At 38.1% G+C, this 27,349-nt stretch overlaps 1 protein-coding gene across 3 annotated transcripts; it reads left to right on the top strand.

Moving 5' to 3' along the window:
- Window positions 1-26,934, top strand: LOC105050561 (zinc finger CCCH domain-containing protein 36). Of its 3 annotated transcripts, XM_073252210.1 has the most exons (6): window positions 1-594; window positions 23,539-23,740; window positions 23,933-24,100; window positions 24,254-24,480; window positions 24,571-26,174; window positions 26,297-26,934. In XM_073252210.1, exons 1-6 carry the CDS (start codon window positions 306-308, stop codon window positions 26,324-26,326), a joined length of 2,520 nt encoding a protein of 839 aa, XP_073108311.1. In that variant the 5' UTR covers window positions 1-305; the 3' UTR covers window positions 26,327-26,934. The 3 variants fall into 3 exon arrangements, with proteins under 3 accessions (XP_073108311.1, XP_010928945.1, XP_073108312.1); XM_010930643.4 differs by having other exon boundaries at window positions 23,539-24,100; XM_073252211.1 differs by having other exon boundaries at window positions 485-594; window positions 23,481-24,100.
- Window positions 26,935-27,349: the final 415 nt, after the last annotated feature.

The raw sequence follows: 27,349 nt of genomic DNA, 5'->3' as shown, positions 1-27,349 counted from the left end.
TCTCAAACAACACCCTGCAAAGGAAAAGAGGAAGATTTGTAGAGGAAAGAAAGCAGGGGAAAAAATAGAAAAAAAAAAGAAAGAAAGAAAAGTCCGACGGAGAGCAAGACATTACGATGAAGAACGAGGGGAAGGAAGAGAACGCCAAAGCGGGGTGGCAACTGTCAGGCAGGGAGGACGTCTGAGTGGCACGAATCCCCACTATAGAGTGACACCTTCGCCCCTTCCATTTAGTCTCACCTCCACCCCTTTGCCTTTTTGTATCCCCTGTTCTCCTTGACTTGCCCGCCGCCGTAGGGTCAGAGATGCCCAAGCGCCCGGCGCCCGGCTTCGATTCGACCCCCGAGCGCTCCGCCATGGCCGATTCACCCCCGGGCGCGGGCGATGGTGAGGAATCCCCCGAAGAAGAACGATATATTGACGAAGAAGAGGAGGAAGTGGAGGAGATGGTGGAGGAAGAGGAGGACGACGAGGAGGGAGAAGAAGGATCGCAGGGAGAGGGAGCGGAGGACGAAGAGGAGGTGGCGGAAGTCGAAGGGGAGGAGGGCAGCGATTCTTCTGATGCCGAGGCTCATCCGGGCGAGGATGCCCATGGTTTGTGCCTTTCCCACCGTCCTTCCATTTTATTCAGGAATGCATTTCATCTATTTTGAATGATCCTGTTTTGCTATTGGTTTTAAGTATTATTTCTTGTTGCCGTTGCTTTTGCTGTGTTTATCTGATTCTATATGGCTTTAGATTGAGGAGAAAGGAGTAAGCTTTAGGTTGTAGTCTTGTAGTAGAAATGGTGGAAAGATACAGACTGATAGGGGAACATAAACTTTGACCGACAACTTTTGGGTGAGTTTTGACATGGGCATTTTGCTCTTGGTTGTACTTATCGAAAGTAGATTTTGATTCATGTCTTTTTCCATACCGTTATGAGATTTCAATGTCCAACACAATTAATTTTGATGATTGCTTGAGGGGAGGGCTGATCGTATAGGTACAAGCCGTGATTCTTAGAGAATGGCAACAAGCATAATCGGGAAACATACCAACGACAGTTGAAGCAGCTACTATTTCCTTGATATTGCCGTGTAGGAAGATTTGGGCATTGCAACTTCCATTGACACACATATGATACTTATCTACTTTTGTATTTATTTAAAGCATGGATTCAAGTCCCTGTGGGACATCTTATAGAACATCAGAATGGGGTACCATCTCATGTGTCAGGATAGAATTGTCCCACCATTGTCTCAGTATCCCGATCTGCATGTCTTGAGACATGTCTCGTCCCAAGTGTCGAGACAAGGCAAGACAACGCACATTCTAATCCATAAGAAAAATCGGGACAGCCCCATCCCACAGGATTTAAATTCTTGATTTAAAAAACAACACTTGAAACTATGTAGGCTTTAAATCAAAGAGAAAGAAGTTAACTTTAGGTTGTAAATGAAATGGTAAAGAGATACAGACCAATAGGGGAACATAGGTTTTGGCCAACAACTTTGGAGTTTTGACATGGGCATTGTGGTCTTGATTGTCGTACTTATCGAAAGCAATTTTTGATTCATGTCATTTTCCACACTTTTATGAGGTTTCAGTATGCGACGCAATTAATTTGGTGATTCTTGTGGGGAGGGCTCATCACATTGGTACAAGTTACGATTTTTAGAGAATGGAGACAAGCAAAATTTGAAACATATTAATGACAAGTGAAGCGACTATTATGTTTCTAGATATTACCATATATGGAGATTAGGGCGTTGTAACTTTGTCGATATGCATATGGTTCTTTACGTGCTTATGTATTTATTTAAAGAACCTCATTCTATATTGGCTTGAGATTGAGGAGAAAAGAGTTTGGGTTGTTAAGAGAATTGATAGAGAGATAAAGACATATAGGGGAACTTAGGTTTTGGCCGACAAGTTTGGAATTTTGACCCGGGAATTGTTGTCTTGATTGTCGTACTCATCGAAAGTATATTATGATTCATGTCGTTTTTCATACATTATGAGATTTCAATACCTGACGCAATTAATTTGGTGCTTTCATGCGAGAAAGGCTGATCGCATTAGTACAAGCCGTGAGTGTTAGAGAATGGTAACAAGCAAAGTTGGGAAACATATTAGCAACAGGTGGAGTGGCTATTATTTCTCTAGATATTGCCGTCTAGGAAGATTTGGGGCATTGCTACTTCCATTGACATGCACATAGACATAGTTCTTTACCCACTTATATATTTATTTAAATAATCACCTTTGTGATGGAAAAATGTTGAGGCATGATTTAAAACACCTCAAAGTTCTCCTTGATGCACTTGTTACCTTGTCTTGGGGCTTTCATCCTTGCTTAAAAGTGATATTTCATGCCGTGTCTCATAGTGAGCTGTACCATATACCTTAGAAATCAAAGTTCAAGAATCGCTTTAGAATTGTATGAATATTGTACAGAAAGCCGGACCTTGTATTTTGTTGCTAAACTTTTTGAGACAAACATATAGGGATTAATATAATAGCTTAAAATGACATGCTTTAATTGTCGATAAATGCCTAGGTAGAAGACATAACTAAGCCAATCTCCTTGTCTTAATATTTAATTATCATGATACACAGGCATGACACTAAACAACAATCTCAAAAAGATACACTGACATCAATGCTTGGCTTATGTAGGATAACATTGTAGCAAAAAATGGATTTGGGAACACATCATCCTTATAAAAAAATTAGAAGAGCAATAGAAACCTATTTTCATTGTGTTGCATAAATGTAGTGCTGATAATAAGCAAGATCAGGCCAAACCAACCACATCCCAACGAGGATTAAAAGTCTTTGGTGATGCTTGAGCAATGTTCAAATGAATTTTCTCATGCCTAATCCTGAATTGGGCCTTCTTGGGCTTGGTCTTCATGTAAGGTGATAGGAGGTTGGGTTTACAAGGATGGTTGTTACTATTGCAATCATTGAGGCAATTGGCGAGAGAAAGCAAGTCAAGGCCATAGTTTGTAATGGAGTCATAGCGAGTGCATGATGGTGGTGGGTGGAGTGGAGAGGGGGAGAAGAGAGTGAAGGACCACAAGAAGATAGGGGGGAAAAGCGACTATCAAGGGGAAACAGAGGGTAGGACTAAAATTGAATAGATGTAGAACAAAAATTAGTATACCCATATATACGTATCTACTTCTTATAATGCATGCGCAAATGCATGTGGCTACAACTAAAAATTATATATATATATATATATATATATATATATATATATATATATAATTTGGAAAAAAGAACTTAAGCATTAATGTACATTATTGAAGAAATTATTTAAAATTGCCAGCGCTTTTTTTCTCTTCTTATATGATTCGGGCCAGCCCACTCTAAAGCTATTCCTGCATATTTATGGATATAGGCCTAGCCCAGTTTGTAAATCCTTTGCCAGTTGTACTAGCCCAATAAAATTTTCAGGCCAATCATTCAAACAGGCTCTTAATAGCATGACTCTTTTGGTAGAATTTAATATTTTTTGTCAAGTTACATGTTTTGAATTAAAAGTCTGACCCTTAAAGATGCAATCCACCAAATTAAACATCTCACTATACGGAAAGAAAATTAATGAAAAACATGTTGACGTTGCCACCTTTTTTCCTTTGGTGTATATGAGAGCTATATGAGGCTAAATGGAATTGAAAAATATAATTCAGATACCAATTGGATATTTTTGTATATCCACTGTTATTTGACATATAGGAATATAGATACTGATACTAGTTTGAATGCTCCAGTTTGTGTCTTAAAAAATGATTCTGGACGGACATTATCCTATTCATTTTTACCCCTACAAGAGGTGAGGATGCAATCCACCAAATTAAACATATCACTATATGGAAAGAAAATGAATGGAAAATATGTTGACATTGCCACTTTTTCCCTTTGGTGTATATGAGAGGTACATAAGACTAATGTAATTGAAAAATGATTCAGATATTCAGATGCACAGCGGATATTTTTATATATCCGCTTTTATTTGACATATAGGAATATAGATATTGATACACGTTTGAATGTTCCAGTTTGTGTCTAAAAAAGGTGAATCTGGATGGACATCATCCTATCCATTTTTACCTCTACAAGAGAGACAGAAAGGGTGAGGGTTTGGAATCTTAAGTCATAATGAAACTTTAGATGGCATAGATTATGTTACGTTATGTTATCGTATTGTATTGTACTATGTTATGTTTTGCTATGCTGTGTTATCATACATTATATTGTATAGGGCTTGGGCCAAGCTAAGCATCTACTTTGCTTGAACTCAATTTAGGCCAAAGAAATGAAGCATGATTAGGCCAAAATTCTATATCATACCAGTTCAAGATCATCCTCAATAAAAGCTTACCTCATGCCCAATCTCAATCGTAGATGTAGTTGGATACATCTAACTGTATTATTATGTTGCAATTCATCAACCATGAATCATGATATTTATTTCATATGTATCATCATTGATATTCTTCATCTTGGAGGCTATTTTATATTTAGAGATGCTTCTTTGACAAGCAGTGCAAAAAGCTTTTCTATGGAACTATTTCGCAAGGCTAACTTAAACGAAATCACTAGGCTTAGCTTCTTGCTATGTTGGTTTTGAATGAATAGAGTCATTTGGTGGAAACTAGGTGACCACTTAATTAGGCCAATAGCGCTTGCTTCAAGCATGGTGTGGTTTAAATATATTTAGATGTTTCTATCTGTATAGTTCTCTTTAGTTAGTTCAGAAGAACAAGTATGGTATTTTAATTAAGAGTTGTTTTATTGTTACAACAAAATTTTGGGAAGCAAGGACATGGGTTTGAGTCTCACCCTCACCTCAATTTTGCATTGGGATTCCCTTAACTTAGTTCTCAAAAGGTTATAATGGAAAGCAAGATTTTGCACTTTGTGGGAGATCTTGTTTATGTTAATCTTGTCTGATGATCTTGGTCTCTTCAATGGTTACAACTTATAAGTGTTTGGAAGAACCTTTTGATAACCTGCTTTTGGCAAGGGAGATCAAAATTACTGGTGGCACTCACTCAGCTAATCTGAGTGGAAATTTCAACTACATAATTCAAGGTAGATTATGGAAGGATTAAGATTGCAAACACAACCTTATCAAGGTGTGGCTGTAATTTGGTCAATGAGAATGATTTTCTTTTCTTATTACCTTAGGAAAATTAAATAGATTGCATGGTCTCTGTTTCTACTCCTACAGTAATCTTGACTGTTAGCGTCTAGTGGAAATTATGGAAACTGACATCTTTCTAAATTTGGAAAAAGTTTTTATGAGCTACCTTTTGCAAAGTCTTTGTTTCTAATGGTTATCATCGAGGGGAAATCATGAAAACTAACATCCTTCTAAATTTGAAGAAGTTATGGGCTAGCTTTGGGAATTATATGGATTTGTGCTCAAGTGCCATGGCAAAAGGATGCTAGTGTGATTGACTAATAGGAGGACAATTCAGTGATCATTTGATGCCCTAGGCCCAGAGTCTTGAAAGGGGGAAAACGTGCTTTGACTTCCTTGAATAACTTATTCTCTTTCCTGCAAAATTGCTTGAGAAGTTCAAATAACAGTTTATAAAGGAAATGTTCAATTCAATTAATGTGTTGCAGCGAGGAGCCAAAATGTGGTTCTTGACTTGTTCATCTGCTATGCAGAAACACCATTGATTTGCTAAACATCATAAACCTTCTACAAGGCATTAAGGGGGAATTTCTAGGTGAACAATTGGATAAAGTTTAAGAGACGTGAAATCTTTGAGATTAGGGGGCAGCATGGCCCGGCTCCTTCATCCGAACAAGATCTTCATCGGGTAAAGAAATTAGGGCGTGACTTTTAAGTTATATAGCAAAGGTTTGGCATTGGTTTTTAAATCCTTTAAGAAATTAATAATGAGGTGGAACATCAGAATGATCGAACATTACTTTTTGTGAGGGTGCTCTTGTTTGGTCTACTCCTGACCGGCAGTTCTTCTGTTTCTGTATATTTCTCATGGCAAAAGTTACTCTTTTACCAACAAGTTTAGTTGGCCTTCCTTTGACCCTCAAAGCATTGATATTTGTAGTAATTGGACAAAGAATCCCTTGAGTTGAACAAGGCAGTCAAAATACTGGGACGAGAAACTAGAATCTTTAGGAAGTGCTTATTTTCATGAACTTTAGAGAATCATGCAATTTAGTAATCCATTTTTCTGAATAAAAAAGTTTAAGTATTTAGTGGGCAATTGCCAAAGGAGAAGGTTTGTAGGGGGCAAAGACCTTGTGTTTTGGTTTGAAAGGAGAAAATAAAATGAGGGTAATTTTAAAAATTAACGAGATATATTTTGATAAGTTTGCACTGCAAATTAATCATGAGAATCCATTAGTTCCAAAGAGTTCCTTCATAAATGTTGATGCCAATCTGACCAATGAATTGTTTTCTATGGAAAAGGGGAGTTTCGTAATTGAGTTTGTTAGAAAGTAGGTCTAGGAAGCATTAACATTGATAGAATATGAGAAATATGAGACGTTAGGGAATTTGATGTGAATGCAATTGATGAATTCTTTTCTGTGGACAAAGAGAAGAGTTTCAAATTGAGTTTGTTAGAAAGTAGGTCTAAGAAGCACTGACATTGATGGAAGGGTCAGAAATATATGAGACGATATGGATTCCCTAAACACATTTGCCAGATTGAATTAATTGTTTTCTTTAAAGGTTTAAAGACTTTCAAGATATGGGATTGATTCCCATTTAGGAGGTTTAAAAATAATAATAGGGGATTTTAGTGTGATTGCTTTTCTGAACTTTCCGATAAGATCACTACTATAATGTTGCACCTTTCAATTTAGATAAATCCTTGACAAGCTCATTACCCAAAATCTGGAGCTATTAGATGGAGACAAATCCTGATGGTTGTCTAATTACTTTGGAGCACTTTACAGTAAAAGATATACTCTTGTGTGAAGCCCGTTATCTAAAAAATTTCAAGTGCCTCAGTATTCTTTTCAAGTGTCTTTATTGGATCTGGAGTTATGTGATGGGGAACAAACTTTCGTGAATGTCACCTCTAGGCTTTCATTTTCTTCTTCTCCTACTTTATGTATTAGTATATTGGTACTTTCTTAGAATGCTGCAAAAATATTGCATTGAAATGAATTTTCTTTAGGACGTGAGAAAATTTTCTTAGCTATAACGTGGCACCAACACCTCTGACATGCCATATTTCAAACCTAAATATCCTTTGGTTGTTACAAAATGATATTAGGAATAGAGATCCTTTATTTGATCACTCATGTTGCGGTGTGAGAATGGTTCTAGAGTATGCGAAGGACAATATACAATATAGAATATATCCAGGTTTGCCATCTCAATATTGGATCCCATGTCGGTACATCTTATTACAGTGTTGGTACATTCAATACTTTTCTGCTTCAATGTACCGAGTGTTCGTACACCATATTATGTACTAGTATGGTACCAGTACAATACAATGTGGTAAATATACATCGGTATCGACCAATACAGCAAATCTTGAGATGTAAATTATCCAAGCCCCTCATGTATATTATGGATTAATCTCTAGAACTCAATAGTTAAAGGCTAAAGATTGAACTTGGTAATAGAGATACATTATCTATAAGTCTGTTTTTATCATCAGTGAGGATCAGTGTGGATGTGTATTTAGTCTTGAAACAGAAAATGGGAGAGAATTGATATATTTTATTTCATGATTTTGTACTCCTATATATATAGGAGTGTACATAAATAAGATTTTCCTAAAGAGGGAAAGTCTTATAAGGAAAAATACAATAAAATAGGATTTCCTAAAGAGGGAAAGTCTTATACGGAAAAATACAATAAAATAAGATTTTTCTAAAAAGGAAAAATCTTATAAGAAAAAATATAATAAAGAAAAGTCTAATGAGAAGAAAAAAAATAGAAATGGAAGAACTATAAAAATAAAAAAATAATAGAGAATAACATCTGTCAAATGACATATGTTAAATATGCTTTTTAACACTTCCTCTCAAGCTGGGGAGCATAGATATCCAATATTTCTAGCTTGCCACGCAACAAAGAGAACCTGCTACCTCCCAAAGGCTTAGTGAACACATCAGCCACCTGATCTTCAGAACAAGTGTACGGAGTACATGTTTGCTTGTGACTTGATCTCTAATGAAGTGACAATCAACCTCGATATGTTTTGCCCTTTATGAAATACTGGATTGTTAGCAATGAAAATGGCTGCTTGATTATCACAATACATAGGAATGGGTTTATTATGCTGAAACCCAAACTCCGTTATCAAGGAATGCACCCAGATTAACTGGCAAGCAATATGAGCCATTGCTCGATACTCTGCTTTTGCATTGGATCTAGCCACCACGTCTTTTTTCTTACTCCAAGTCATAAGATTTCCTCCAACAAATGTACAATAACTAGAAGTTGATCGTCTGTCTATCTTTAAACTAGCATAATCAGCGTCAGAATAACCAACTATATTAGTATGGTTATTCTTTTTATAAAATTGTCCAAGTCTAGAGGCCTTTTTAATGTACTTAAGAATGCCACATACAACCTCTCAATGGCACTTCTTGGGCTTGTCCATAAACTGATTGACCACACCAACTGCAAATAAAATATTAGGTCGGATAATTGTTAAGTAAATAAGCTTACCAACCAACCTTTTGTATGCAGTCTTGTTTGATAGCTCTTCGAAATTCTCTTTCCAGAGCACTTGTGTTTGGTCTAGAGGAACATTTGCTAGTCGAGCACCAAGCATGCTCGTCTCTTATAGTAGATCAAGAGCATACTTTCTCTGAGAAAGTACAAGTCTTTGACGATTTTGAGCCACCTCTATTCCAAGAAAGTACCTCAGCTGACCCAAATCTTTAGTAGCAAAATATTGTTTTAAGTGCCTTTTAGTTGCCTCTATGCCAGCTTGGTCATTGCCTGAGATAATAATGTCATCCACATAGACAACTAGGATGACCACTCCAACGGAGGTGCGCATAATGAACACCGAATGATCCACATAAGTTCTGATAAAGTCAAATTGACAAACAATCTGACTAAACTTCTGAAACCAAGCCCTCGGACTTTGCTTCAACCCATATATTGCTTTCCTCAGGCGACATACTTTAAAGCTCTCCCCATGAGCAACAAACTCCGGAGGTTGCTCCATATACACCGTCTCTTCAAGATCACCATAGAGAAAGGCATTTTTCACATCAAGTTGATATAATGGTCAATCCATGTTGACAGCAACAGAAATCAAAATTCGGATAGAACTGAGACGTGCCACAGAAGAGAATATCTCAAAATAATCAATACCATACGTCTAAGAATATCTTTTTGCAACCAATCATGCTTTAAGCCTTTCAATGGTGCCATCAGGCAGATACTTGATGGAGAAAATCCAACGATATCTAACAACCTCACAATCAGCTGGAGGAGAGGCCAACTTCCAAGTGCCTTTGTTCTCTAAGACTGCATTTCCTTTTGCATTGCGTGTCGCCAATTAGGATGAGATAATGCCTTGCATTCCTGAAAATAGGAATAGAAGAAAGGGCTAAGGAAAACTGTCAAAGAGCAGGACTAAGATGATCCAAAGAAACAAATGAAGCAATAGAATGTTGAGTAGAAGAACGTTTACGCTTTCATATGGCAATAGGAAGATGCAAATCTGATGCAGGTGGTGGAGATATTGGATCACTTTTCAAAGGCGAAGATGGTGGTGGCGAAAGTGCTAGGATCTGATTCTGTGGACGTCGAGTATACACCTTCGGGGGTGGTGGAGAAATAGCAGCAGGCATAACTGCAGGCTCTTTTGAAGTGGAAGGAAACACCGGAGCAGGGATAGGTGTTGATGGAACCAGTAACTCACTAGACAAGGATTCTCTTACAGATGAAAAGTAAGGCTGTTCCTCAAAGAATATGACATCAGTACTGACAAATACCTTGTGACTCGCAGGATCAAAGTATCTGTAACCCTTCTAGTTTCTGGTGTAGCCAAGAAGAACACATTGATGGCTCTAGGAGATAGTTTGTCCAAGCTCGGTTGAAGATCATGGACAAAAATACACATCCAAAAATATGAGGAGGCAAAGGAAATAATGGACGATGTGGATATAGAAATTGGATGGGAATTTTATCTTAAAGTACTGAAGATGGCATACAGTTAATGAGAAAGCAAGCAGTCAAAATAGCATCTTCCCAATATGTTTTAGGTACATGCATATGAAAAAAAATGGTGCGGACAATATCAAGAAGATGGCGATTTTTGCACTTAGCTATCCCATTTTGTTGAGGGATATATACACAAGAAGTTTGGTGTTGAATCTTGTTTGAGGCGCAGAATGCATTTAACTCCTGCTGGACAAACTCAAGAGCATTGTCAGTGCAGATAGAACAAATATCAATAGAAAACTGTCTTTATTTTCTTATGAAAATTTTTGAAGACAAATAAGATCTCAGACCGTTCCTTTAATAGAAACACCCAGGTGGTATGGGAAAAATCATCAATGAAGATCACAAAATATCTATGACCAGTATGACTCTTGACTTTAGAAGGATCTCAAATATCAGAATGAACCAACTCAAATGACCTTGTACTAGTTTTATTGACTCTCTTTGGAAACATTGACCTATGGTGTTTTCTATGCTGACCAGCTTCACAATTGGCAGGACCGACGACTCTAAGAGGGACAATTTGACATAGTTTTTGGAGAGATGGATGTCCAAGCTGATAATGCCATTGTTGAGGACTCACCATAGATGACAGAGCTCTTGATCTTGGAACATCCAGATAATACAGGCCATCAGCACCTTCATGGTCCCCATCAATCTTCTTCCTCGTCAAGAGATCCTGAAAAACACAATAAGAAGGATAGAAGGTGATTGAACAATTTAAAGACTTTGTAAGAGAACTGACTGACAAAAGATTTAATAAAAATTTAGGCACATAAGGAACTGAGAAAAGTGACAAAGAGGAAGTGGGTGATATAGAACCACAATCAGATGCTGACGATTATCTGCCATCAGCAGAAAGACATGAGAGTGATTTTTTGAAACAAAAAATAAATAAGAGAATAGTCTAGAGTCACCTGACATATGTGATGTAGCGCCTGAATCAATGATCCAAGAGGAAGGTGCAGATGCAGTGGCAAACAAGAGAGCAGTGCTACCTAAGGCAAAGGATGCTATGGAAGGAGTCAAAGAAGAAGCAGTAGATAGTTGACTCGCTTAGAGGACCAATTGCTCCAAGTCTGCCTGGGAAATAGTCAAAATATCAGAAGCAACTTTGGTGGGTGCAAAGTAGTTTCAGCTCCCTCTGACTCTGGAGCAATAACTTGGTTAGCCCAATCGGGCTTACCATGCTTCTCCCAGCACTTCTCCACGTGATTAGTGTGGCCACAATAAGTAAATTTTCGTCCCTTGGAACTAGTCCCATGACCACGGGCTCTTCCTTGGCCACATCCACGACCGCAGCCAGACGAGAAATTGCAACCATGACTACTAGCAATAAGTGCCGAAGACTCAACAAAAGTAGTTTCGGATTTTGAAAGGTGGAGCGGAACTTGCTGAAGATGAGAAAAAACAGAATATAGGAGAGGCAATGAGTCACCACCAAGAATCTGATCACGGACAAGAGCATACTCAGGAGGAAAGGCAGCCAAGAACTGAACCACTTGGAACTCTTCGCGTTGCTGCTTCATTATACTTACATCTGTAGTTAATGGCTGATAGATATTGAGCTCGTCCAAGAGCCCTTTGAACTTGGCATAGAAGTCTGCTAAGGATCCATCGGTATAGCGTAGGAAAAATAGTTGCTGAGACCACTCAAATACTTTGGATAAATTTTTGGCATGAGAATACATCTCCTTAAGAGCATCCCAAAGTTTTTTAGTAGTGTTCAGAAACACCATATTAGCACTAACATCCGACTCCATACTATTTAGCAACCAGGTGTAAACACATGAGTCCTCCTTGAGCCAATCTTTGTACTTCACATCGTTAGAAGAAAGTGGATCATCAATTAGAATGTGGAGCTTGCCATATGCACTAACAAACTTCTTAAATACTCGAGCCCATATAAGGTAGTTTTTACCATTAAGTTTAATGGTGGTAAGACCTTGCAGATGTGAGAGAGGCAGAGATCCAACAGTTGAAGGTTTCGCTGGAGTGGTATCAGCCATCAAAATAGTATGGAGATAGGCAGTCAATGTGGTAGATTCGGTAGACCAAAATCACCACATATAGGCAGGCACAGAAGGAACTTAAACTGATGGCAAGCCGCAGAATATATTTATGCGGCGAGTCGCAGATCCGATCCCGATAGACCGGAAAAGGAGAAAGAATCTATTCAAAAACAGAAAAAAAAAGAAGTAGAGGAAAAAAATCTGTTCAAAAACAGAATAGAGAAAAAATTGATTGTATATTTCGTCTAGCCTCTAAAAGGCTTTTATAAGCATTTAGATACAATGTATTTGGACAGTCATTAAACATTGTAAGATCCTCATGTATATGATTATAACCAAATATGGTTATAATTATATTACATACTGAAATTTGTCTAACAATATATGGCTATAAGATTCTCATATATATGGTTATAATCTAATATGATTATAACTATATTACATACTATGTTAACCATATTACATACTATGTTGACCATATTACATACTATGTTTTCTAACACTCCCCCTCAAGTTGGAGCATATATATCAAACGTTCCCAGCTTGGTATATAAGGAAGAAAAGCGAGTAGGCCCAAGAGCCTTAGTAAAGATATCAGTTAACTGATCCTCTGACATTGTGTGGGGAATAACAATCTTTTTTGATAGAACAACATCCCGAATGAAGTGACAGTTAACCTCAATATGCTTAGTCCGTTCATGAAAGACAGGATTGTTTGCAATGTATATAGCAGATTGATTGTCACAATGCATCACCATAGATTTAGAATAAGAAACGCCGAGTTCTCTTAATAAAGAATTGACCCACATCATCTCACAAGCTGGTGAGCCATTGCTCTATACTCAGCCTCTGCACTTGAACGGGTCACTACTGCTTGTTTTTTACTTTTCCATGTGATAAGATTTCTTCCAACAAAGATGCAAAAATCTGATGTGGATCTTCTATCACTTATCGAGCCAACATAGTCAGTATCAGAATAGGCTTCAATTTGTAAATATCCATTTTTTTTATACAAAAGATCTTTTCTTGGGGCTCTCTTAATGTAATGCAAGATCTTTAACACAGCATTCCAATGACAAACCTTAGATTTCTGCATATACTGACTTACTACCCCCATTGCGAACAAGAGATCAGGTCTTGTGACTGTCAAATAGATAAGTTTCCCCACTAGTCTATGGTACCAAGTGACATCCTCAAAATCATCATCTGAATCATCGATCTTTGATAGTAATTGAGAATCAATAGGAATAGAACTTGGTTTACAACCAAGTAAGCCTGTCTCCATCAATAAATCAGTTGCATATTTTTTTTGAGAAAGAAATACTCCTTGCAACCCATATGCCACTTCAATTCTCAGGAAATATCGTGATTTGCCCAAATTTTTGATGACAAAATGATTCTCTAAGTGTTCTTTAATCCAAACAACCTCATCATGATCACTATCAGTCAAAAGAATATCATTTACATGCACAGTAAGAACAATCAATCCAAAAGATGTTTGTCTCACAAAAATTGAGTGATCAGACTTGCTGCAACGAAGTCCAATTTTGTTAACAACCTGGCAAAATTTGTCAAACCAAGCCCTTGGACTCTGCTTGAGGCCATGGATAGCCTTCTTTAGCTTGCAAACTTTCTCCCCCTAAGCAACATAATTAGGAGGTTGCTCCATATAAACAATCTCAGATAAATCTCCATATAAAAAGGCATTATTTTCATCCATCTGGTGTAGTTTCCCGCCCTGATTAATTGCAATAGAGAACGGAATGCGAACTGAGTTGAGACGAACAACTGGAGAAAAAGTCTTCAAGTAGTTAATACCATAGATTTGGGTGTATCCTTTAGTGACAAGACGAGCTTTAAAACACTCCACTATGCCATCAGGTTGGTATTTGACTGTAAAGACCCATCGACATACAACAGGATGAACATCGGATGGTGGTGAAACTAACTCTCAAGCGCCACGACTGCTTAGAGCAGCCATCTCTTTATCCATGGCCTGTCTCCATCAGGGATCAGATTGAGCCTCCTGATAGGTCCTGGGAATATATATGGAAGACAGATATCCCACAAAAGATCGAAAAGAAGGTAGAACTGTAGAAGATAATTAAAGGTCATAGAGGCAGATATTGGGTGCAAAATATAAGATCTTTTATCTTTTCGTAATTCAATAGGTAATTTTGAACCTGGAAGATGGCTTGTGGGAAACTCAGATGGAGATGACATAGTTGGTGATGGTAAAGATGGAGGATCTTTTTTTCCGCGACGACTATAAATCTGCAAAGGTGGTGGAGTAGAAGTACTAGAAGATAGAGCTATGAAGATTTTGGGAGGAGCAATAGGCGGTAGAGGAATACTAGATGACTCAAAAGAGATGGAAAAAAATAGAGTGGTTTCAAAGGAGACATCAACAGAGACAAAATGTCGTTTAGAAAGAGGATCATAACATCGGTATCCTTTTTGAATTTGAGAATATCCCAAAAAGATACATCGAACAGATCGAGGAGACAATTTATCTTTGCCAGGTCCTAAGAGATGAACAAAATACAAACATCCAAACACTCGTGGGGTGAGAGAAAAGGGTTCCTCAGAGGGTAGAGAATAGAAAATGGAGATTTTCCATCCAATATACTTGATGGAGCCCTATTTATAAGATAACATGCTGTAAGAATGGCATTATCCCAATAAGGTTTAGGTATCTGCATATGAAACATAAGAGTCCGCGCCACATCTAAAATATGTCTATGTTTTCTTTCAGCTACTCCATTTTGCTGAGAGATGTAAAGACACGAGGTCTGATGTATTATACCATGAGAAGCATAAAAATCTATAAAATTGGACTGTAAGTATTCAGAGGCATTATCAATGCGAAGAATTTTGATGCAGGTGGAAAATTAAATTTTTATTTCATTATAAAAGTTTTGAAATATAACAAAGACTTCAGACCGACTTTTGAAGAGATACAACCACGTCATTCTAGATAGTCATCGATAAAAATCACATAATATCTAAAACCTAATCGAGTCATGATAGAACTCGTACCTCAGATATCGAAATAGATTAACGTAAAGGAAGAAGAATGCTTACTAACAAAAGAAGAAAGGGACACTGATATTTTTCTAATTGGCAAGCTTCACATTCAAAACTATCCAAAGATTTGGGAAGAAGATCAAGATTCTTTAGAACTTCTGTAGATGGATGACCAAGATGATAATGTCACTGATAAGGTGAGTTGGAGGATGACAACACGGCACAAGTAGGAGATGTTGTATCAGCAAAGAAGTAAACTTCATTCATCTTAACACCGCCACCAATCATCTTCCTCGTGTTGAGATCCTGAAAGTGGCAATGAGAAGGGTAGAACGTAATTGAGCAGTTTAAGGATTCAACAAGGCATCCAATAGATAACCAATTCAAATGATATTTAGGAGTATATAAAAAATCTGTAAAAATGAGTGTAGGAGAAATCTTCACAGTACCGCATCCAAGAATAGAAACTGAAGTGCCATCCGCAATAGTGACAGATAGCATATGAGATAATGGAGTGTATGTAAAAAAAAGACCTCTGTTACCTGTGATATGAAAAGAAGCACCTGAATCTAATAACCAGGATATACCAAGAGTGACTGCAGTAGCCATCCCAAGAGTTGAAAACACAACTGGTGGAGTTGAAGATATGGAGGCACTGGTGGACAAGAGAAATCGCTCGTAGTCAGTCCGAGAAATCAAAACTGAGTCATCAGTGGCAGGAGTGGCACCAATGTCAGATGAAGCTATAGAAGAAGCAATACTAACAGGACAAGAGGTAGAAGACTTTCCAAATTTTTGCTAACAATGCTTAGCAGGATGATTTAAACGTCCACAATATGGACATAGTGGAAAAGAATTGCGTCCACGTCCACGACCTCCGCGACCCCGTCGACCGCTATGAGTACCAACAGCAATAGTGTTCTCATAGATGGAGAAGATGTGGGCTGTAACTCAGTAACACATAGAACACGACTCATGGTGTTGCTCAAGGTGGGAATGCTATCATCAGCCATGAGTTGAGCTCGAATATGAGAGAGTGAGGGATTAAGCCCAGAAAGAAACTTCACTACATAGAACTCTTCATGCTGTTGTTGAAGAATAGAAATATCAGCAATGAGAGGATGATACTGGACAAGCTCAGTCTTTTTTTTCCGAAGAATGCTGTAGTACTCTTGAATTAAGAGATTCCCCTGCTGCAAAGAAAAGATTCGAGTAGAGAGAGTAGATCCTTGAGACATTCTTCTCTTGAAAGTAGGTCATCCTCAAGAAATCTCACATCTCTTTTGTAGTGGATAGAAACATCATAGTGTTAACAATATGAGGCTCTAGGCTGTTCAACATCCAGATAAGAACAGCATAATCAGCCTCTTGTCATTTGCAGAATTTTACTAAATCAGTACTATCAATAGGTTTCTTATTTAGGTGATGAAGTTTTCCATCGGATCCCATCATGTAGCGAAATGTCTGAGACCAAAAAAGATAATTGACACCATTAAATTTGACACTGGTACCAAAAGAGGTGGTTTTCAGGTCATTCAAGGAAGAGGCCATTAAGTAAATCTAGAAGATCTGTCAAAAGAATAGGCTGAACAGTACAGGAGACTAAGCAGCTGCAAAGAAAAATAGATCTGTAGCAAGGTAGGCTGAACAATAGTAGTAGCAGGAGAGAGATCAAACAGCAGCAAGAGAGATGGGCAGCTAAGCGACATCAAGAGAGAGAGGCCGAACAGCACAAGGAGAAACCAAGAGAAGAGAAGGAGACCGTGCGGCACTAGAGATGGCTGCGGTTTGATTAGGAACAAGGCTCTGATACTATGTTCAAAAACAGAAAAGAAGAGAAGTAGAGGAAAAAAATCTGTTCAAAAACAAAATAGAAGAAAAATTGGTTGTATATTTCATCTAACCTCTAAAGGACTTTTATAGGCATTTAGATACAATGTATTTGGATAATCATTAGACATGGTAAGATCCTCATATATATGATTATAATCAAATATGGTTATAATCGTATTACATACTGAATTTTGTCTAACAATATAGAGCTATAAAATCCTCATATATATGCTTATAATCTAATATGGTTATAACCATATTACATACTATGTTTTCTAACAGAAGCGATGCCCCCCTTAACGTTACTCAGTAGAGGAAGTCCCTCTGTCTAGATCAGCACAAAAGAAGAAGAACGAGAAAGGAGAGGAAAGAGAGAGGTTGATGTACAAGTAGAGAAGGTGATAGGAGAAGAGATGATGATGGATCTTACCTAGAGAACCCTAGGCTTTGATACCATGAAACAGAAAATAAGAGAGAATTGATATATCTTATTCTATGATTTTGTACTCCTATATATAGGAGTGTACATAAATAAGATTTTCTTAAAGAGAAAAAGTCTTATAAGAAAAAATATAATAAAATAAGAATTTTTTAAAGAGGGAAAGTCTTATACGAAAAATATAATAAAATAGGATTTTCCTAAAGAGGAAAAGTCTTATAAGGAAAAATACAATAAGGAAAAGTCTAATGAGGAGAAAAAACAGAAATGGAAGAACTATAAACATAAAGAAATAATAGGAAATAACATCTGTCAAATGACATATGTTAAATATGCTCTCTAACAAGTCTTATATTGGTTATTCGTTGGAAAGATCTTGGATACTTATATACGATCAAAGAATTCAAATAATACTTTTTAGTTAGTCTTTTTGGATGGGATCCTGAGTTGTTACAGATGGTATTAGAGCCAATCCAGCCCATAGTCTATGCAGACTAGGAGATATTGCAGCATGAGTTTATTGGGGCTGACCACAAGCCAATGGTAATGTTTATGAATGGATGCATGGATGTGGGCCCTCAGACTAGCGAGGATGCTAGAGCTTAAAAGGGGGAATATGTGAGGATCCGTATGGATGTATATTTAGTCCCATATTGGTTATTTGCTGGGAAGATCTTGGATATTTATACAGGGTCAAGGAAGCCAAATAATATCTGTCGGCTAATTTTTTTGGGTGAGATCCTAGGTGGTACAATCTAAGTCATCTGATTACTTTAAATCTACTGCAAACATGATCAGGAGTATGTATTTGGGGCCACGGCCCCCCTAGTCAACCAAAAAAAAAAAGATATGTTTTTCTGAGGAAGGTACTCAGTTGAGGGTAGTAGGCTTTATTTCATTAATTTTGGTTAAGATTTGCAAAGTAAGATAAATGGATTATGGTGCGACCACATTATAAAACGAGCATCCTGACTTGGAAAGTGGCATTGGAAAAGATCATCTCTGGAAAAGTTTATATGCTTCTGTTCATCATCATAATTACTAGAATTGAAAATTGATTCTGATTTTAGCATAATTATGTGAGAAGAACATATTACCCTGTGTATGACTTTCTAAACTGAAGCAATCACTTGCAGTACTGTTCAGCAAAAAAAAAAAGAAAAAAAGAGCACAAGAATTTATGGAAGTTCTTCCCTCCAATTCATTTCAGTCAGAAGCCCATCTTTCTTGGGGATAAAAGTAGGAACTTATTGTATGCTTTTACTGAACCATACAAAGATCATGAAACATTTTAGTTGGTCCTTTTGGAGAATGAAATCCCTCGGCAATCCCTTTGAAAAAAGGGTGATCTTTGCTGGTAAGTTCATGAATGGTTTGCTGTAGTTAGGGTCTTGTATATCTTTTTGTTTTTTGTTCCTGAATTTTCTTAGGGTGTAATCTGAATCACAATATATATTTTTAAAATGAAAAATGAGTCATAACCAACAAGCCTTATTCCAACTTTTTTCTTTTTCTTTTTTTTTTTTTAGTTTGTGTGCCTTCATTTATCTTATTAGGGCTGTCCCATTTGTTTATAAAAGGTTAAAAAAATCCTTAGTACAGCTCTGGCATTTTTCTTTTAACACTCATTCTGTTTTTTTTCCCAAGTTCTACCAGTTGTCTTTCTTATTGCTCTCATCTCCTATAGGTTCTATTGTCAGACTTATTTCTGGAAATAAGAAGTCCTGCCATTAAGTGTCAATTGTTTGTGATTGTTTAGAAACTCCATAGAGGTCCATCCACTCTCCAAGTTACATATAACTCTGTGTCTTCTCATTCTTCTTTATTTTTGCTTCCAAGTCTTTTTTTAATGCAATCTAGAGAAGGCTTACTTATGGGCATCATGAGCACTTATGTGACAGGGAAAAAAAAAAGAGGTGAATATATGGATGAGTTATTAAAGAAGGCTTGTGATGGTATCTGCTGCAGAATAATAAACGAAAGCAAATATAAACTATAACCATTAAACTATAGTTCATGATACTGCTTACACTTGTGACTGACTTAGACCTATATTTTTAAAGTTTTGAAGGGGCTAATCCCCACCTTTTCTACCCGATACACACCCAACCCATTGGGGGTAGGGGTGGAAATCCGTGTTGGGTTGGGTCGTATACAGGTCAAGTCAAAAAATTCCCAAACTTGAACCTACCCTGTTTATTAAATAGATTAGGATTGGAAACCTGAACGAACTGTTATGTTTGATAAACAGGTAAGCTGACCCAACCTGCTTAACCTGTTTGACAGCTGAACCAAGCACATGGGGCCTCGAACCTGCCTTTGGTAACATCAGCCAGGTAATTGAGAAGAGGGGAAAAAATAGAACCTCGTTGATCGCCAGAACTTGTCCGTTCCTCTTCTTAACTTTCTTGAGCTTCCTTAAGATGTACCTTCAATACGAAATTGTAGAGGATTAGAATAGGCTCTTTAGACATTGCAAGACAAAATACAAATCAAAGAACCAAGATTTAAGATTCGAGTTCTATGAATCTGGTTCTCGAATGCCTACCAAAACTTGGATTTGGCATGCACCTTGTTGGCCTCCTCACAGCTCCATCTAGTAGATCTTTGGGTATCAGTCAGCGAAGGGAGCGCTCTTGCCACCACCTAATATTGATGGAACTATGATTAACAAGCAAAGCATCAAGAAAACCCTAGAATTGTTAGACCCACAACATGGAGAAAGTGAAGAATTGAAATGAGCATCGAAGAACACACCAAAATCCTAAAATATTCATGGGATTGGATAGAGAAGGGAACAAATAAGCATCCAAGAGCACATCAAAACCCCAAAATATGCATGGGATTGGATGGAGAAGGAAGAAACTCATCTAAACACCTTAGGAGCAACACTAAGGATGGTGGCGAGGGCCAGATTGGCCTCGTTTGACAACATATTACATGACCCTACAGTAGATCTAGAGGTCACAGATGGTGATCCTAAAATATCCAAAGGATTGGATGGTGAAGGGAACGAATGAGCATCCAAGAGCACATCAAAACCCCAAAATATGCATGGGATTAGATAGAGAAGGAGAAGAAAGGAACTTGCCTTAAATGCCTTAAGAGTGAGACTAAGGATGGCGGTAAGGGCCAGATCGGCCCCATTGATGGTGTATAAGATGATCCTAAGGTAGCTCCAATGCCGATGTAGTTCTCTCATCCCTAGCATCATAGGCCTCCAACAATGCTCAATGGCCAAGATAGTAGCGAGTGTGGATGTGATGGCTATGGACAATGGACAACTTGTTGGAAGAGCGGTGGTAACCCTCATAATCGTTCAAAGATGAGAAGGGGACCAAGAGAGACGAAGAGGAGAGAGATTTAGAACTCTCTAGAAGTGATGGTGTTCGGAACGGTACTGGTAAGTGGATGCGGTTTACCCAACTTGACCCAATTATTAAATGGGTTAAGAGTCTGAAATCAAAACCAAATCCATTTAATAAACAAGTCAAGACAGGTCGACATGTTTATGATCCGAACCTGTTTATCTCAAATCCAAACCTATTTATTGTAGGTCGGAGATGGTTCTATTGACAGGTCAGGACACTTTTTGCCCCCTCTAATTGGGAGGCTAACTCCAATCAGAATCAAAACCCCCAACTCCTTGAGCAAGCACTTGGTGGTACCCGACCTAATAGTTTTTTTTTCCCACCTAGCTTGATAGATTGAAACTATTGGTATACATTAAAAACCTAATCTAGAACAACTATGACTTGCCTAACCTAAGTGATGCTTGAAATTTGGTAGACCTTAAGATACATTTTAGGATCCGATCTTGCAAAAGTAAAATCATATTGCAGGAACATGGATATGAGAGTCAATTTCATATGCGTATTCTGAGTGTTTGATTTGCTAACAAAGATATAGGAGGTATAAGAAAACAAAGAAAAAAATGTCAATCAATCAACAATTTTTGTTATATGGTATCACATAGAACAAAGTATAAAAATGATGATATTGCTATGATTGTTTATTTGCTGTATAATGGGAAAATTTTTTATATTGTTGTTAAGTGCTAACTTATAGGTAAGTAACTATTTCTTTTGTTGCATGTTAATGCTTGTCTTGATTCATAATACTTCAGTTTCTTTTGATTTGTTTGATGTGTTCAGTGTAGGATTTTTTGAATTGTCCCGAACTGGACGGTTCAGGCTATGTCGAACCGTATCGGTGGGATGGCATGGCAAAGTCTCGGAGAGAGGGAGAAAAAATAGAAGAAGAGAGAAAAGGGGGGAGGAGAGGGAGAGCAAGAGAGAGCCTTCAGCGGCCATTGGAGGCCATCCGAGCTCTGTCGAGCTCGATAATGACGGAGGGAGGGAAGGAGAGAGAGGAAGAGACTGGGAGATCGAGGTTACCGGATCACTGGAGGGATGCCAACGCTAATACGATTTCTTCGACAGCCGGCGAGCAATAGTCGACGGCAGCCAAGGCCGGACAAGCCGAGGACGGCCTCCGCCCCCCTCATGCGGAATAGGGGTTCACCCCTATTCCATTATTTCATGTTTTTTTTTATTTTTAATGGGAGAAGTCGGCAACTTGATTGCTGACTTCACCTCTTTTAAAAAAAAAAAGATTTTCGTTGAAGTCGGCAAAATGTTTGCCGACTTCAGTCGATTTTTTTTTTAAAATAAGGTGAAGTCCACAATGCAGTTGCTGACTTCATCCATTATAACCAAAAAAAATCGAAACAATGGCAAACCCCTGTATCGAATCCGACCTCCTTTGCCCTCCTCCAGCCTCGGCCGCCCCTTGGCTCCCCCATCTACTCTCTTGGAGGTGGCTCGCCGGCCATCAGAGAGCTCGCAACGGCGTCGCCGCCCATCTGGAGGCCTCTTAGGATTTGGTGAGTTCTCCACCTCTCTTCTCTTTCCTTCCTCCGGCTTTATCGATCTCGGAAAGAGCTCTAACGACCTCCGGCGGGCCCTCTCTTTCTCTCCCTCTCCCTCTCCCTCTCTTCCTCCCCTTCCCCCCTTCTCTCTTCCTTTCTTTCTTCTCCCTCTCCCCTTCTCTACTGTGTCGGTTCGCACCGGCCCGGTCCGATACGGACCCATACTGACTCATACCACTGGCCAGCTAGCACGGGTCCCGGTTTCATCTCCAGAAACCTTGGTTCGGTGAAATTTGTAACACTAATACTAATAATTCTTTCACATGCCTTTGAATGTAGACACAAAAAATGGCTAAAAAAAGATATTAGCAGTACTGGTAGCATGTAATTTTCTAATTGTGACTTTGAGTAGCTAAAAGAGCTAGTGTTGTATAATGCTGCAATCTTAGGGTTAGATGAGTCTCTGATTAACTGTTTATATGGATATGTTTTCCATGCCAAATAACAGGTAGTCCTTTCATGCAAATCCTGCTGCACATTGCATATATGTATTATATTGTACAAACATTTATGTATTGCATATGCTGATTAAATCCTCTCCTTTCTATCAAGTTAACAATGAACCAATGTTCTGGGTGGTAGTGGAGAGGTAATCCTTCTCAATATTTGTCTTATAGAAGGATATCTCTTATTCCCATTTCTCCTTCGTGAAGCCTCAACTCTTGTCATTTCTAGGGAGAATGCTTTACTACAAATACAATTCAATGTATCTTGTTGATAAATCAACTTTCCATCAGATCTACAACAGTGAGTTTGGTGATCTTTAGTTCTTGGTGTCGTGCTATCTGTACAATTAAGAAATGCTGTTGTGGGTGAAATAGGTTGGTTAAGGCTGATGCAGGTGAATTGCATCTTTAGGAGCCTGTTCTATGTTCACATGATAGTGGCATGCTAATGTCATCCACTATAGTACCAGTTCTACTTGATCATTATGTCCTGAAAAACCAAGATCCATTTACAATGTACTAAATCTTCTTCAAGGATTCTAGAAGATATATATGTTATAATTTGAGATTTTGCATTTTTAACTGAAGAATTCTTTTCCTTTTTTGGCAGGCTGTTTCCTTAATCATAAATTGATTATTCTTTTTCTCCCCCTCTTTCCTCTATGTAGATGCCAGTGAAAAAGTAGAGTCTGCAGGCAATGGTAAGGACCTGAAGTCAGTTTCTTCCTTGCATAAGAGATCTTGCATTGATCAATCATTGGCTATCCATGGCCGGGATGGTGTCGGCGACCTTACTGCCTCTGATTCTTCACCTAAGCTGCTAGCAGTAGATAGTGAGCAGGGATCTGCTATAAATGACAGGGACACCAGGTCTGCCATTCAGGATAAACATATCATGTCCTCTGAAAAAAGTAAATTTTTCATATCTCATCTAGCTGGCAGAGATATTGAGGTTCTGTTGGAAAAGGAAACTTCTATTGAAGCTTCAAAAGATGGAAGAAGATACAATTTTGAAACTCATGGCAATTATAAATCTAATTTAAGCTCTGATTGTTCTATCAGTGGCAAGGATACCAGATCATTTCATGTTAATGAGGACAAACCAGTTGTGCAGAGCATGATAAAAAGTGGCTCTAGATATGGGAAGATGGATGGTGCTATAGAAAAGGATGCACCAAATCCCTACACCAAAATCAACTTGCATCCACCAGAGGACTTTGGTGTATCAAGGTATGGCAATTCTTTAAGCTACAAAGTTCCTAATGGTAATTCAAAGTCATGATTAGGGACTTACAGAATGTGTATTTCTGGGCTAGAATCTTTTCTTTCCTTTTTCTGCCATCAATTTCCGGGTCAAATTTTGACTAATCAATATGTTTTCAGCATACATACCCCACAAAGGAGACGTAGGAGTTCATCTCCTGGTGCCCCATTTGAGATTTCAAAGAAAAGGCCTGCAATTATATGTGCCTTTTTTAAGCAAGGCTGGTGCATCAAGGGAAATTCTTGTAGTTTCCTTCACCTGAAAGAGGAGGATGCCAGAAGCAGCCAGTGGGCCAAGGAGAATATAGCTGAATCAAATACCATGTATGATTCTATGGATCATACAGGTATGCTTATTATCTTCTACTAAGGGATTTTGTGTTAAAGAATATCTAGGATATGACAAGTTGCTAATCGCTCCCTAATCATGTATCCAGGTTCAAGAGAAGAAGCTCAGAGATTGAAGCCATCTACATCACATGAGCCTCTAGACTCATTAAATTTTGAGAAACCATCAAAGTTGGATTTACAAAGAGCCCTTGTCCGGGCATATGGTGGAGAGGGCTCTGGATTTACTCAGTTCCATGATGAATATGATAAGCACTCATCAAAGATTTCTGCAGAAGAGCATTTTCGATATGATATTTCTGGTAGCGACAGGGCATTAAATCTTCCAGTGAATGAGTTAAGGAAGGCATCATTGGTTCAAGAAGGATATCAAAGACCCATTGGGGTAAGCCCTTATCTTCATCCCATGGATGAGAGGCATTCAGCTAGTGGAGAATTCCTCTCCAGAAGGTACCTAGATGAAGGAAAGCTGCACCAGGAAATGCCAAAAGAAGAGTTTCTGAATGATGCAACATTTTCAAGAGCATCTCCTTTGTCAAGGAATCCATTAATTCTTGAATCTGGATATTATTCAGAACAATCCTCTGCAGCAGCTGGTCTATACCAGAATAGTAACAATTCATATTCCCATGGCAAAATGACAGAGGATGTTGCTATTGGATATCAGCAAAGCCGCTTTCCACCTCCTGATCCGAAATACTGTTCTTATAGTCTAAGCAGCTCATCGAATTTGAGGTTTGACAATTCTTTTCAGCCTCTCAGTGGTTCACCTCCAGTTCAGACACTTGCTCAAACAGGAACATCATCAACTAGCAGATCTATGCCATTAAGTGCCGAGCACTTTGATAGCAATAGAACATTCAATTTTAATAGAGGATATTATGGTTCCAGGTCTGCTTCGCTTCCAAGTAATTCTTCACCATACTACTCAAGATCAGAAATAGGAAGCAATATGCAACAAGATATTCTTGCAGATGTTCCACCCTCTGCAGGATCAAAAATACAAGTAAATTCTTGGGAGCCATCTGAACGTTTTCAATCTTCTTTTTGTGCACCTGCAAGTAAACCATCTCCTGGAAGTCAATATGATCCACTAATTGATAGCATTGAGCATCCAAAAGCAGGAAATGTGACTATCCAAACTTCTCCCATCACTATTATCCACAATGTGTCAAGTCAGCATATAAGTGGTCATGCCCCAGTATATAGTTCCCAGAAACCTCTGAATTCTCCTCACCACTCCACTGAAGACATATTTGATGAGAGCGCATTAGCACATCAATTTAATGGGCATATCGCCCCACTGCCTGCTACTGGACCTGATACAGTTGATGCGGGAAAAAGTTCTGTGCCTAAAGATGAGAAATGCTGGGTTCCTCACGTGACTGATGGCGAAAATATCAATGTGGTGGACCTTGGTAATAATACAAGGAATCAAGTGGACAAGGCTAGAAATGACAAGGAATCAAAAGCATTAAGAATTTTTCGTGTTGCTTTGGTGGATTTTGTGAAGGAGTTGGTAAAACCGTTTTGGCGGGAGGGTCACTTAAGTAAGGATGCCCACAAGATGATAGTTAAGAAAGCAGTTGAAAAGGTCATTGGTTCACTGCAACCCCATCAAATCCCGAGTACTGCAGAGTCGATAAACCAATACCTATCCTTATCCCAGACAAAACTTCTTAAACTTGTAGAGGTAAGTACATAGATTCTGGGTTATGTCTGCTGTTGTTTATGGTCCTTTGTTTTTTCCTTTTTTTTTTTTTTCTTTTATTGTTTCTTGACATTCTGTATGCATTTTTTTAAAAAAAATTGCAGGCTTATGTGGATAAGTACGCCAAGTCCTGAGCCTCCAATATCTACATGGTTTTGAGTTCTGTACAGATATCTGCTTGTGGATCTTACCTAGGCATTTTGTAGACTTGCTTGAGACATTGTCATAGCAGAGTCCAAGCTTCTTTGCATGGTTGGCTGCAAATTTTCCTCTGGGAATCTGTTACATGGGTTACCTTACTTTATTTAGGAGACTTCAAAAATTGTAGGTTTGTTTAGCTTAATCAAATTAGTGAGATGTTAATGTTTCTTGACTTCTTAATAAGATGTTTGCTCAATTTGTGAACTAAGAAATTGTGGGGGACCTAGAAGACAGGAAAGTTACAGTTCAAAACTGCAATCTGTTTTAATAATTTCTTCTGATTCTTCTTGCTGCTGCAGTAATTAGTGTATGCTAATCAGGGGGTAAATCTAGGTTTTCTTGAGGAAATGTAAAGTTCAAAATTATATGTCCGGAACTATTTTATGATCATGTTTAAATATTTAGGTTTCATCATCTGCGGTATTGCACAAGGATGCTTGAAACATGATGAGTTAATTGTTGCTACACATATATTGTCATTTCTATCATGTAAGCTGTTAAGACAACAGGCGGTGAAACAAGATCGCTTAATTTTCTTCCATGTGAGATGTTTTTATATCTTTTCATGTCCTTCTGTGCAATTTGTGCGCCCATATTTGCATAAGATAGCTGACTTGATTAAGCATGTATTTAAAGCTTTGTAAAGTTACGTTTTGCCATGGTGTGTGATAGTAAGACATGAAGGACATGGAAATATGTTATGCTTGGGGAATTTCATTATCAAATGTAATAGAGTACTACTATTCCAGGACATGAACTTTGGAGCAGTTACAGGAAAAATACATAATCTGGCTTAGCATCGACACAGTTTTTTCCAACCGAACATGGCACAAGGTAAAGATTGAGGTGATCCTTCCTTGAAACAAATTGTGTGGGATTCCATGGGCAGAAGAATTGAACTGCCACTTGTTTTTCTTTTTGGAACTCCATTATTGAGGTTTAAGTGGTGCTAGGAA

The sequence above is a fragment of the Elaeis guineensis genome, chromosome 2, assembly GCF_000442705.2.
Source record: "Elaeis guineensis isolate ETL-2024a chromosome 2, EG11, whole genome shotgun sequence".
NCBI classification, from domain to species: domain Eukaryota; kingdom Viridiplantae; phylum Streptophyta; class Magnoliopsida; order Arecales; family Arecaceae; genus Elaeis; species Elaeis guineensis.
This window is presented reverse-complemented; position numbering and strand designations above follow the sequence as displayed.

Coding starts and splice junctions, on each gene's coding strand:
- LOC105050561 (XM_010930643.4), top strand. CDS start 306: ATGCCCAAGCGCCCGGCGCCCGGCTTCGATTCGACCCCCGAGCGCTCC. Junction 595..23,538: donor TCCGGGCGAGGATGCCCATG/GTTTGTGCCTTT, acceptor TCCTCTATGTAG/ATGCCAGTGAAAAAGTAGAG. Junction 26,175..26,296: donor AACTTCTTAAACTTGTAGAG/GTAAGTACATAG, acceptor AAAAAATTGCAG/GCTTATGTGGATAAGTACGC.